This window comes from Ctenocephalides felis, unplaced genomic scaffold, assembly GCF_003426905.1.
Source record: "Ctenocephalides felis isolate EL2017-DRISC unplaced genomic scaffold, ASM342690v1 CF-g0.4_SCAFFOLD_00845, whole genome shotgun sequence".
Classification (NCBI taxonomy): Eukaryota; Metazoa; Arthropoda; class Insecta; order Siphonaptera; family Pulicidae; genus Ctenocephalides; species Ctenocephalides felis.
The window spans coordinates 85,560,214-85,572,039 of NW_020536999.1; the positions used below are offsets into that span (position 1 = coordinate 85,560,214).

At 33.4% G+C, this 11,826-nt stretch overlaps 1 protein-coding gene across 1 annotated transcript in view; it reads left to right on the forward strand.

Moving 5' to 3' along the window:
- The window catches only part of LOC113391229 (apical junction molecule-like), a 31,200-nt gene extending 21,469 nt beyond the window's left edge, over nt 1-9,731 (forward strand). The window contains exons 6-7 of the mRNA XM_026627178.1: nt 4,448-4,719; nt 9,219-9,731. Coding sequence (XP_026482963.1) covers nt 4,448-4,719; nt 9,219-9,731 — 785 coding nt within the window. The remainder of the gene's footprint in view (nt 1-4,447; nt 4,720-9,218) is intronic.
- Nucleotides 9,732-11,826: the final 2,095 nt, after the last annotated feature.

Sequence of the window (11,826 nt, forward strand, 5' to 3'; positions counted from 1 at the left end):
GGGAACATCGGCCGCCGCGCAAGACATGCAAGCCAGCAACAAGCGTATTCACGGAACTTAAGCGAAGAAAGACAAATTTAATAAGAGAAAATGCCCGGTTGAGACAACGCGTGAGCACACAAATAAGATCATTGGCATCATACAATCGCTTGGCATTTCAATATGATCCCACTGCGAACTACGGTGATGATGAAAATTTTGACATTGGATTAATGAATTACTTAGAGAAGTTCCACTAATTACAGGGCGTAGCGTGTCTTGGCGGGGCTCCGTATCAAAATTTGTTTGGAGGCCCCTCCTCCTTCAAAAATTGTTTACAAAATATAAAAATATATAAAATTAAAGGAATATTTATTTATTAGGTGCGCAACTAAGTTCTCGCTGTTTTTCGATGAAAATGTAACTTTATTATATAAAAAACTCTTACATATGGATTCATTCAAGATATTGTCCATCGCTGGACACATCTCAGCCTAATCTTTCTGGCAGAGCTCGAATACCTTGGCGCCAAAAGTTCGTCTTTTGAGGCTATTCACGAACCAAGTCTGACGTCTTCATATGAGTTGAACCGCTGATCAGCCAGGCCATGTGCCATCGAACGGACCATGTAAAAAATGGACAGTGCAATATCTGGGGAATGTAGCGGGGTGGGGTAGGACTTTTTATTTGATCGTTCCCAAGTTTTTAAGGGGCTTGAAAACGTGAGGCCGAGCTTTGCCATGCAGTAAAATCACTCGGCTCGTATTGTGTCCGTTTTTCGCGCAGTGCTCGGTTAAATTGCATCAATTGAGTTGAATACAGTTCTCCAGTGATGGTTTCGCTCGGTTTCAACAGCTCATAATAAATAACACCACCGACCTGGTTCCATCATATGCAAAGCATAACCTTCGTAGTGAATATTTGGCCAAACCGAGATTTTCTTCTTTTTGGATTGCTCTATTGCATTCATTTTGTATCACCTGTGACGGTTTGATAAAGAACCCTTCTTTTCTTGCCACTGGTTCACAGGTTTTCTTGCTGCAGTTGTTCACAGGCGTAAAATTGACGCTCGACGTCTCTTGGCTTCAGCTCACAAGGTACCCAAGTTTCTTACTTCTGAATCTTCCCCAACATGTGATCACTTGGAAATGGCTTGATGGGTGACTCCTAATTCTGAAGCAAGATTTTCTTAAGTTTGGCACGAATCCTCTTCGAGCAGGGCCTTCAATTTAGCGTTTTTGAAGGTTTTGGCCTTCCTTTAGTAGGAAGGTCGTCAACATTAAAATCGCCGTTTTTGAAGCGACAAAACCCATCACGACATGCTGATTCGCCCAAAGTAGCATTTCCGTAGCTCTCGATGAACTTGAGCTGCCGTTTTTTTTTCGAATGAGAAGAAGAAAATCAACACTTCCCGCAAATGGCGATTATTTGGCATAACATTAGACATTTTCATTTGATCAGAAGTATATAATGCAAAAACTAAATCACTTATGTGTCGCATCAGTTTGTTTGCCATATGTCTAAGCTTGCTCATGACGTTTTGTATTTGTCAAAATCGACCAACCCTTACTGGTAGAGCCATATACTGACAAACAGCGAGAACTTAGTTGCGCACCTAATACAAAGAAAAGGCTCGGCTAATCGTCGCGCAACATTGATAAACGCTAGTCCTCATCGAGATACATCAAATGCTTTCAAATTTTTGAAATTGGTCCAGCTGTTTTTGAGAAAACGTCGATTTACGGCAAAAAAATCTGTTCACACACGCACACATACTTTTTCCTAATTTCGTTCGGTTTGATCCAGAATGGTTTGAAACGCCGAGAAAACATAAAATTAGCGATTAGGTTTTTTTTATGAAAACATAAACTTCTCCTTCGGGTAGTTAAAAATGTTATAAATATAACTATAAAAATTTCAAATTCCAATTTTCGATGGAGAATGTATAAACTGGATTAGTTTTATATATATTTGTTCATATCTACACAAGAATGTTGACTTATCGGATGTGCAAAAGCTTTACTAATTGAATTGATTGCTAGAGCTTGCAGAAATATTGCAGCAGATATAAATTCTCTTAAAGCGTTAGCTTACAAGTTGAAGTTCAATACTTCTCGATAACAAAAAGAAATGCAAACTACGTTAAAATTATTCAATTTTTTTAAAATTTTGTTTTTGCTTTCTGCTTGCGCTCTTTGCCCCCCCCCCTGGCTCGGGGGCCCCGTATTTTTGATACGGCGGAGTTACGCCCCTGACTAAATAACACTTCATTTTTGTAATCGAAATAAATTCATTACTGTTGTGAAATGTAGTAAATTTTTTTCTTTTAAATATGAAACACAATTTTTTTTTTCTTCATTATTTAATCGCCAAACGAAATGTTACATAATAGAGATGGGTTTATCATATCCGAAGCCGGATCGACTCGGATTTGACTCCGCTTCAGGGGAGTTAGATCTGCTTAACAACTCCACGACTCCGACAACTTTGAAACCGAATACTCGATACAAATGTATTCATAATGCATTAAATTTGATGCATCTAAGAATTTGTCAAATACCATTTAATTTTTGAAATGAAAATTCATGAATAAAATAAATTAAAAAATATCAATAATATAATTTTTCTAAAAAATTCAAAAATAAATGACGAGTTTAAACATTTTTCGGTCAACCACATGATCGTCTCAATGACTCGTAATTTTTTTTCGATTAATCTTATATATAAAAATGGATCGCAAAATTTGTTGGTAAGCGCATAACTCAACAACGCTTGGACCAATTTGGCCAATTATTTTTTTTAAATGTTTGTTGAAGTCCAAGCATGGTTCTTACGGCGAGAAAAAAAAATCGAATAATTGCCGGAAAAACCATAAAAATAGCCCTTTAATTTTTTAATCGAGTAGGCAACGAAATTTGTAGAAAAAACAATAATCTATGTCATGACATTTTGTGTAGTTTTTGATAATCTAATTTTTAATATATTTATATAAACATAGAAAATATTTTCTATTAATTAACGAGCTATATTGGCAGCCAAAAACATTGATGTGAATGAATTAAATTTCAAAATTCAAGAACAAATTACAGGCGAATTAGTTGATTCGGCAACTAACCAAGACGATCCACCGGAGTTTTTAAACTCGCTGGATCTGCTAGGATTGTCACCTCACAATCTTCAATTAAGGTTGGTTCGGCAATTATAATGTTGCGAAATATCGACCAACCGCGCTTTTGCAACGGAACAAGGTTAGCGAAAAAAAAACTACCAAACAACATGATGTGAGCAACTATATTGAAAGGATAGTATAAAGCAGAAGATGTTCTCGCACCGTGCATCCCAATGATTCCGACTGATGTGCCATTTGAGATTAAACGACTACAGTTTCCAGTGCGTTTATGGTATCATTAAGTGTTTTGTGGTATTAATTTGAAAAAACATGTTTCTCACATGGAAAATTGTATGTTATCTGTTCCCGTGGAAAATTGGAAAACCATCAGATTGTTTGTCTATGCGCCAGGTAATCAAAAAAAAACATTGTTTTCACAAAGCACTACAATGAAAATTGAACTGATTTATGAATTATGATTTACATGATAAAATTACTTACTTTTAAATGCTTATAGTGTTTTATTTAATTAGTTTTAATTCACACCCGAATTATTACCAGGGTGACGGTTCTGTTCAGGATATTTTTTTGCAAATTATAGAAAAAAGATAGAAACAAAACACCGCCACATTAAAATTTTTTTTGACAGGACGAAGTCTGTCGGGTCGGCTAGTTTTATATAAAAATAATTTAGTAAACTTTGTGATAAAAGCAAAACATTGATCATAAAATATTTTCACCAAATAATAATACTTCTGCTTTCTAATTTTTTTTAAAAATACTATTGACGTCACTGATATACTTTGCAGTCTAAAGTATTGTTATTTCAGGCTATGGAAAAACCAGATTAAATGTATTTTGTTTCGTGTATTTTTCGGTGTGTATATTCCTGATTGCCGTCATTCACGGCCAAAGATTGTCGTGGCTAGAAATATGTCCCCTCACTATTCAATAAATTATACATTGGAGCTATTCACACTTAAGCACGATTTCGTTGTTCTGTATCTTTGAAATAATATTTTCTGAAAAAAAAACGTATACCTAAAAGATCATAAAACTGCCTGTGAGACGAGAAAGCGACAGCTTCCTTCCCAAAGCAACAACGCAGTAACAGATTTAGTACCAGTTTAGGGAAGTCGGATATGACAAATCCGGTGAGACAATTCCACTCGGATTCACTCCTAGGGAGGAGTTGTATCGGAGTGATAACTCCGGAGTGAGTTACCCATCTCTATTACATAAAATGAAACCATCTGGTGGTGAAACGGAGTTCGCCGGGTTTGCTAGTTGTAGCTTAATGTACTTATTGCATAGAGCATGATTATAAATAAAACTAAAAATGACTTTTTTATGTTTCAGTGATAACCGAAATAATGGCTCCTCGCAAGTCAATAATCAACCGCGATGCTCGAGAGGCACGAAGAGCAAAAAGACGCCGTTTGAATATGACTGAGGAAGAACGAGCCGCCGATCGAGAGAAGAGGAGACTAAGACACATCCAGAAGCGTAAGGCGGAAACACCAGAACAACGAGAAGCCAGGCTTGAAATTGAACGAATGCGACAACGTAAATCGCGTATTGCAAAACAACAAATATTGCGTCACGAAAAACGGAAGGCAGAGATACAGAAAGTATAGCTTATATATTACATTTATCTATCTATCTGTATATTATTGGGACCAGTGGCGGATTAAGCTTTCTGTCGCCTTGCCCTATCCGTTCAGGCGCCCTTTTTAATAGACAAAATTTTACTTTTTTAATTAAACAATTTATTGAAGTAAAACTTATTTAGGCGCGACATGGGTGTAAAAACTTCTTTAGGCGCGACATGGGTGTAAATCCGTACAAATGCAACGAAAACACCAACGTGAAGTTGAAGACTGCGACGCTAGTAAGCGCAGCTATCGCAATTATTCGATCTAGTCTGCGAGCAAAACAAAAAATACATCAAATGTCAAATCATATGTCAAAAACAAAACAAAATGTGTCGACTTTCACTTGAGTCTTGTATTTAGCTCGTATTCTCTAAACATTTTCTGAAGTAAAACTTCTTTAGGCGCGACATGGGTTAGCAGTATAATTCGTGAGTTAATAAAAATGTCAGGATCGGAAGAATATTTTATCTCGTCCCCCATAAATAATTGTAGTGCAAATGATCGCAAATAAATAATGAAACTAAGGAAAAATTTGCGCTGCGTAAGAAATGATAGCTTTGGCTATGTATGTTTTGTGTGTGATCGACTTTGGCTTCAAAGTGGCTTAGAAATATCAAATGATGCTCAAAAAAAATTCTTAATAATGTTTTTTCAATATTGATTGAAATAATCAGGTTGTATGTCAAACTTTCGAAAGATATTAAATTCGGGTAAAATTCCCACTTTGTGTAAATTTAACGGATTTGTATTTCTACCTATACCAAATTATCTTCCTAAACTAGATACTGTATCTGAAAGGTTAATTTCACCTATACATAGATCAAGCTATGTGCAGGGCTTAATAAATAAAACAAATATAAAAGTATGGCTTCAATTTGTTAGGCAAGACGGATATTACAGCTGTTCAAGGAATGAGATTATATCGTCAGCGAAAAAGTTAAAATATACAAACAGTGAATGAATGTATGTTAATTTTAATTACATGAAGTTCTTCAAACACAATTCTTACAGGATGAGTTAATTTGCAAAAACAATATTTGTTTAGGCGTTGTTTAATATAATCCACTGTGTGAATGAATATTATAGAATTTATTAATCAGCAATTACTTTAAAACGATCATGTCATATTTCAAGTACGACTTTGGTTACATTATTGTTCACAATCATAAATATATAATTTATAATTTATCATTATATAAATGTGTATAATGATTGACGACACTAATAAATGTGTGCATCACGAGTGTTACCATATTACTAATAAACATTCAAAATTATAACAATTTGTATGATGTATTTAGTTTTACTGAACTTAAATTTGCTACTTTATACAGTAGCGAATGAGTTTTACTTCAATCCTTACGCGTGTGATCCTTACGCGCACTCTTTTTTTTAAATGATTTAGATATAATTTTTAACTTTGCGTTGGGTAAGTTATAACAATTTCAAAAGAATCGAAAATGTTTTTTTTATCTTCAAGTTTCAACATGTTGGTATACTTCAAATTGTACATATATGTGTGTACGCAGTGGCGGCGCTAGACCATGCGTGGGCGTCGGCGAAATTCGTTTGCGAGGCCAACTTTTTTACCAGTTGCAAGTTGACTAGAGGTGCATGGCATCGTGCCTTAAGGCAAATTGCTGCAATTTTCCATGTTGTAATTTAAATTTTTTAAAAGCTTTGAAAAAATTTGGAAACTGAAAGAATTTGACTTTTTTTTAATTTGAAAACTGTATTTACCAAAAACTAATCAGCACATCTTCCCGACAATTGAATAATTCAATCGGTTGATTCGTCTCAAAAACGTCAACAAAAAAATGCAACAGCAAATACACAATCATACTTTTATTTTTCCTAAGGTATGCCAAAATGTTTAGAAGGTTTTGAAACAAAAATATTTATAAACAATTGATTTACGTTTCGTTTTTCGAATTACTATGACTTACCTGTGAAGGAAATGCCAATTGGTGGTCCAAATGATCAATGAACATAAGTACACCAAATTGGCAGATATTCTAGTTTAGGTTCACTTTTATCTTATAGATGTCATTTTAAAGAAAAAACTAGTGGAGCGCATGGCATCGTGCTTTATGGCAAATTGGTGGAACTTTCCGTACCACAAATTATTTTTTTAAAAACAATTGACATTTAAAAAAAAAAATACTTCGCAAAAATTAGATTTTTGAGAAACTATAAATTTGACAAAAAAATACTTTTTTTTGAAAAAAAATTTCTTTTTTGAAAAAAAAAATATTTATTTTGACATATTTTTTTTATTTTAAAAATTATCAAATTATTTATTTCTCCCTTATCAATTATTTTATTTCTTAATTATTTTATTAACTTCCGTCTGTTTTCGTCAAAAAATCCGACTCACTAATTTTATGTTTTCTCGACATTTCAAGCCATTCTGAATCGAATGAGACCAAATTTGAAAAAAGTATATGTATGTGTGTTTGTGCGTGTGCGTGAACGGTTTTTTTTGTTGTAATTCGACGTTTTCTCAAAAACGGCTGTACCGATTTCAAAATTTTATAAGCCATTCGATGTATCTCGATGAGGACTATCGTTTATCAATTTTGTGTGACGATCGGCCTAACCATTTCTTCGTAAATAGCAGAAAAGTGAAAAATTTTTCGTCCGCGTTTTAGCCCGCAATTCTGAATCGATCTTGAAAATTCAAAAACCGTTCGAAAGATATTGATTGGGAATCGTGCTGATTAGTTTTTGGTAAAGATCGGCCGGGCCGTTTTCTTGTATTAAAATTAAAGTGTTAAAAAATTTTTTCGGTGATTTTCATGATTTTTTTTGTCATAGATTTCATAGTTTTCTAGATCATATTAAAATATTACGGCCCTACGACAAATCGTTTAATTTTGAAAATTCATCAAAGTTAGTACCGTTTTTTTGGCGTTTGTCAAAATTAGAACTTCCATCAACGTTTGCTCTAAAACGTATGAGGATTGTCGTTTGTCAGTTTTGTGCGACGATTTGCCGAGCCTTTTCTTTGTAATTTGGAAAAAAGTGTTACACTTTTCGTCCACATTTTATTAAGCTCATACTACCGAATCGATTTTAAAAAATCAAAAACTGTTCGAAAGATATTAGTTGGAAATGACACTGATTACTTTTAGGTAAAAATCTACCGAGCCGTTTTCTTATAATTAAATGTTGAGAAAAAATTTAAACCGATTTTTATGGAGCTTTTTTTGCCGAAATATATCATGGTCTTATAGAACTTACTGAAATATTACGGCCTTACGACAAGTAGTTTAATTTTAAAAATTCATCAAAGCTTGAGAAAATGAGTAGTTTTTTTGACGTTTGTTAAAATTAAAATTAGACGATTTACTTGGTATAACGATAGAGTACTTGGCATTAGTAAACATTCTAAATCATTAAAATCCTACGAAAACTGGTTCAATTTTAAAAATTATTGATTTGTCAAAATTAGCTATTAGAAAATACTCCGAGACAACGTGTTCATTCGTTTTCAATTATGTGTAATGAATCCACTCGGAATACTTTTAATCACTCATAAATTAATTTATTTTTTATTGATTGAATCGATGATTTACACATAGTTCGGGAAGTTCATGTAACTTGCCTCAAGGCAAAATACCAATACCAACTAGTTAATTTTGGATCTTTATTCTTCGTTTTAATTTTTTTCACAAAACACAGTTTTATTAGATGATTTATATCTACATATACGAGTATATAAAAAAAGTCGGGTTTTCTTTCTTGACGATATAAGTCCAGAACGCACAAACCGATTTCGAAAATTTTGCATTTGTTGGAAAGGTCTCGGGCTTTGCAAGCCTTATAGCTAAGAAAATTAGTGGTGCCTCAATGCAAATTGCTGGAACTTCACGCACCGTAATTAAAAATTCGAGTAATGACATTAGTATTATCAGAATTATGCTTGGTTAAGTCAACGAGCAATTCCTGCCGCAAAGAATGATGATGTACACGCACTGAATTTCACAATTCAATCAAAAATTGCTGGCGATTTGGTGACATACCAATGATTCCGACTGGTCTTCCGTTTGACTTCAAATGATTGCTATATCCAGTTCGCCTTGTGTTCGCAATAACAAGTCGCAAGGCCAATCGCTTAGTGTTTGCGGGATAAATTTCAAATAAATTATTAAGAAAATCATTGTTGTTCACATGGGCAGTTATACGTTGCCTGTTCACGAATTGGGAAACCATCCGCTTTGTTTGTGTTAACGCCAGACCAAAAAAAAAATGTGGTTTACCAAAGAGCACTTCAATGAAACGGATATTTTGCGAATTCACTTTCATTTACTTAGAGAAGTTCAACTAAAAAACACTTTATTTTTGTAATCGAAATAAATTCATTACTGTTGTGTAATAAAATCAGGTGGCGAAACGGAGTTCGTATAAATATTCATCTTAATTAATTTTCATGCACAAATTATATTTATAATTACAGAAAATTGTTTTTCTAGTTTGTTGAAGAAGAACTGGCGAAAAGAAAACCACGCTCAAGACAAACAATCAATAAACATCTTTTAGCAATGTTACCAATTCAATATCCTCAAAAGAAACAAGAAATAGATAATTATGAAATAACTGAAATATGTCCAAAAAATGAAGAAATATGTCTACAGCGATTTTTAGAGTCTGAGATTAGGATAAATGAACAAATAAAGCAGGAACCGGTTGATGAGCAAGATATGGCCTCTAGTACAAATCGAACTGAAATATGTCCAGAAAATGAAGAAATATGTCTACAGCGATTTTTAGAATCTGAGATAACGATAGATGAACAAATAAAGCAGGAACTGATTGATGAGCAAGATGTGGCCACCAGTACAAATCAAACGAGTGAAGTAGTACTGATGAACGCTTTTGTACATTGTAGGTCATGCAATACAATAAAATCTACATTAAATCGTCATGAAAGAATTCATACTGGACCATACCCTTATATTTGTGAAACATGCAAAAGAAAACAGTAAGTTATTATCGTTATTATTTTAATTTAATGATTTAAATACTTGCCTGATTACATGATGATTTTTTGTTATCTAATTTGATATAGTTTATATTGAGATATAATGATAAAGTTTATATCGAGGAAATCGTTTTCACGCAAGATAAGAATGTAATAAATTGTAATGAATTATTTGGTAATGTAATATACTAAAGTCTCAAAACATTCATTGTTTAAATTAATGTTTGCGATTTAAATATCGCGCTTTAAACCTGAAGTTAACTTCATGATAATGTCAAAATGGCGGTATGCGTCAAAATTTATCTGTTTTTTCTTAAGTAAAACTTCTTTAGACGCCGCCAGGGTGTAAATCTGTGATAATGCAACGGAAATTGCGTTACGCACGATCTGTACGTCATTCGCTCTTGAGGAAATCATTTCTATACGGGTCGATTGTGATTAGTCGTCGTGTATGTGAATGGAGATCTGTCGTTGTATGCGTACCGATATCAACAAGGAAATCGGCATAGATAAATAAACAACGTGTTAACAAACAAACAAACAAACAATGTTAAACAACGCCTGAAGAAATATTGTTTTTGCAATTCACTCTTCATGTTTATTTATTTATGCGTCATGTAATATTTTTTTTTTATTTTTTTGCTGGATATAATCTTATTCTTTGAGTAGCTGTAATATCTGTCCTGTCTAAAAAATATTTTCTATTTTAATAACTTCAAAGATTTATAGAAACTACGAATAATATAGAAATTAATTTAATAAACTTATGTTTAGTACACGGCAAAAATGTTTTATTTGTTTTGTCACTTTCATTATAATTATTTATGGGGAACAGAGTAAAATATTTTTCTAATTCTGGCATTTGTTTTATTAAATCAAGATTTGTACTACGATGTAACCTTAAAATGTTTATTTATATATGCCGATTTCCTTGGTGATATCGGTACGCATACAACAACAGATCTCTATTTACGCGACACGACGACTAATCACAATCGGCCCGTATAGAAATGAATTCATCGAGAGCGAATGACGTACAGTTCGGGCGTAACGCAAATTCCGTTGCATTCTCACAGATTTACACCCCAGTCGCGCCTAAGAAGTTTTACTTTAAAAATACAAGCAGTCAATAAATGTATGTTAATTTTAATTCTTCAAACACAATTATTACATGATGAGTGAAATTGTGAAAACAATATATGTTTAGGCGTTGTTTAACATAATCCACTGGTGTGAACGAACATTATAGAATTTATTAATCAGCAATTACTTTATTTCTCTAATGAAGGTTCTTTTCTAAATTCTAATTACAATGACAAACCGATCATGTCATATTTGAAGTATGACTTTAATTACATTATTGTTTTTAATTTTTTTTAAATTTTGTTTTATTATTATTATTCTAATAATTCTTACAACTGTCCTGAAACGGACAACAAGTAAAAAATTTGACATGAAACTGAAGGCGTTGGCAAAATACAAATCATCTGACCATTGCCAGTGATTTGTCGAAGGTCTTATCTATTGTTGATTAATGCAGAAGAAATTTTCTGTTTAATTGGGCCCTGGTAGAGTTGTTCTGAAGTTTTCTGGCGAGCAAGTTCGGGTGATCAGCTAGGCGATTTCTATATTTGTTGAGTAAGCTATTATTTCATCCTTAACTGTACTAGTGCCTGTCTCTGTGTATTAACCAATTTGGAACATACTTTGCGCTTTCAAAATTTCTTTTAATAACCTGTTTTGAAATCTTTGAATTATTAAAGCGTTTGAGTTGGAAGTTGATCCCCATAGCTGTAGCCGTATGTCCAAATTGGTTTAATGATGGCTTTATAGAGGTAAATTTTATTATGCGTGTCAAGTTTTGATTTTCATCCAAGCAGCCCAGCCATGATATCTTCTTCTGGTTTCTTCAAGCTGCTTCCTCTTTTTTCTTAATGTGTTCTTTCCAGTTCGTCTTTATCCGGTGTAAACCTAGATATTTGACTGTATCTGTTTGATCTATAATTTCGTCATTAAGTCTTACTGCAGGACAAGTCCCTTTGCAAAGAGTGAAAGTGATGTGCTTTGACTTGCTGCTGTTAACTTCTATTCTCCACAAG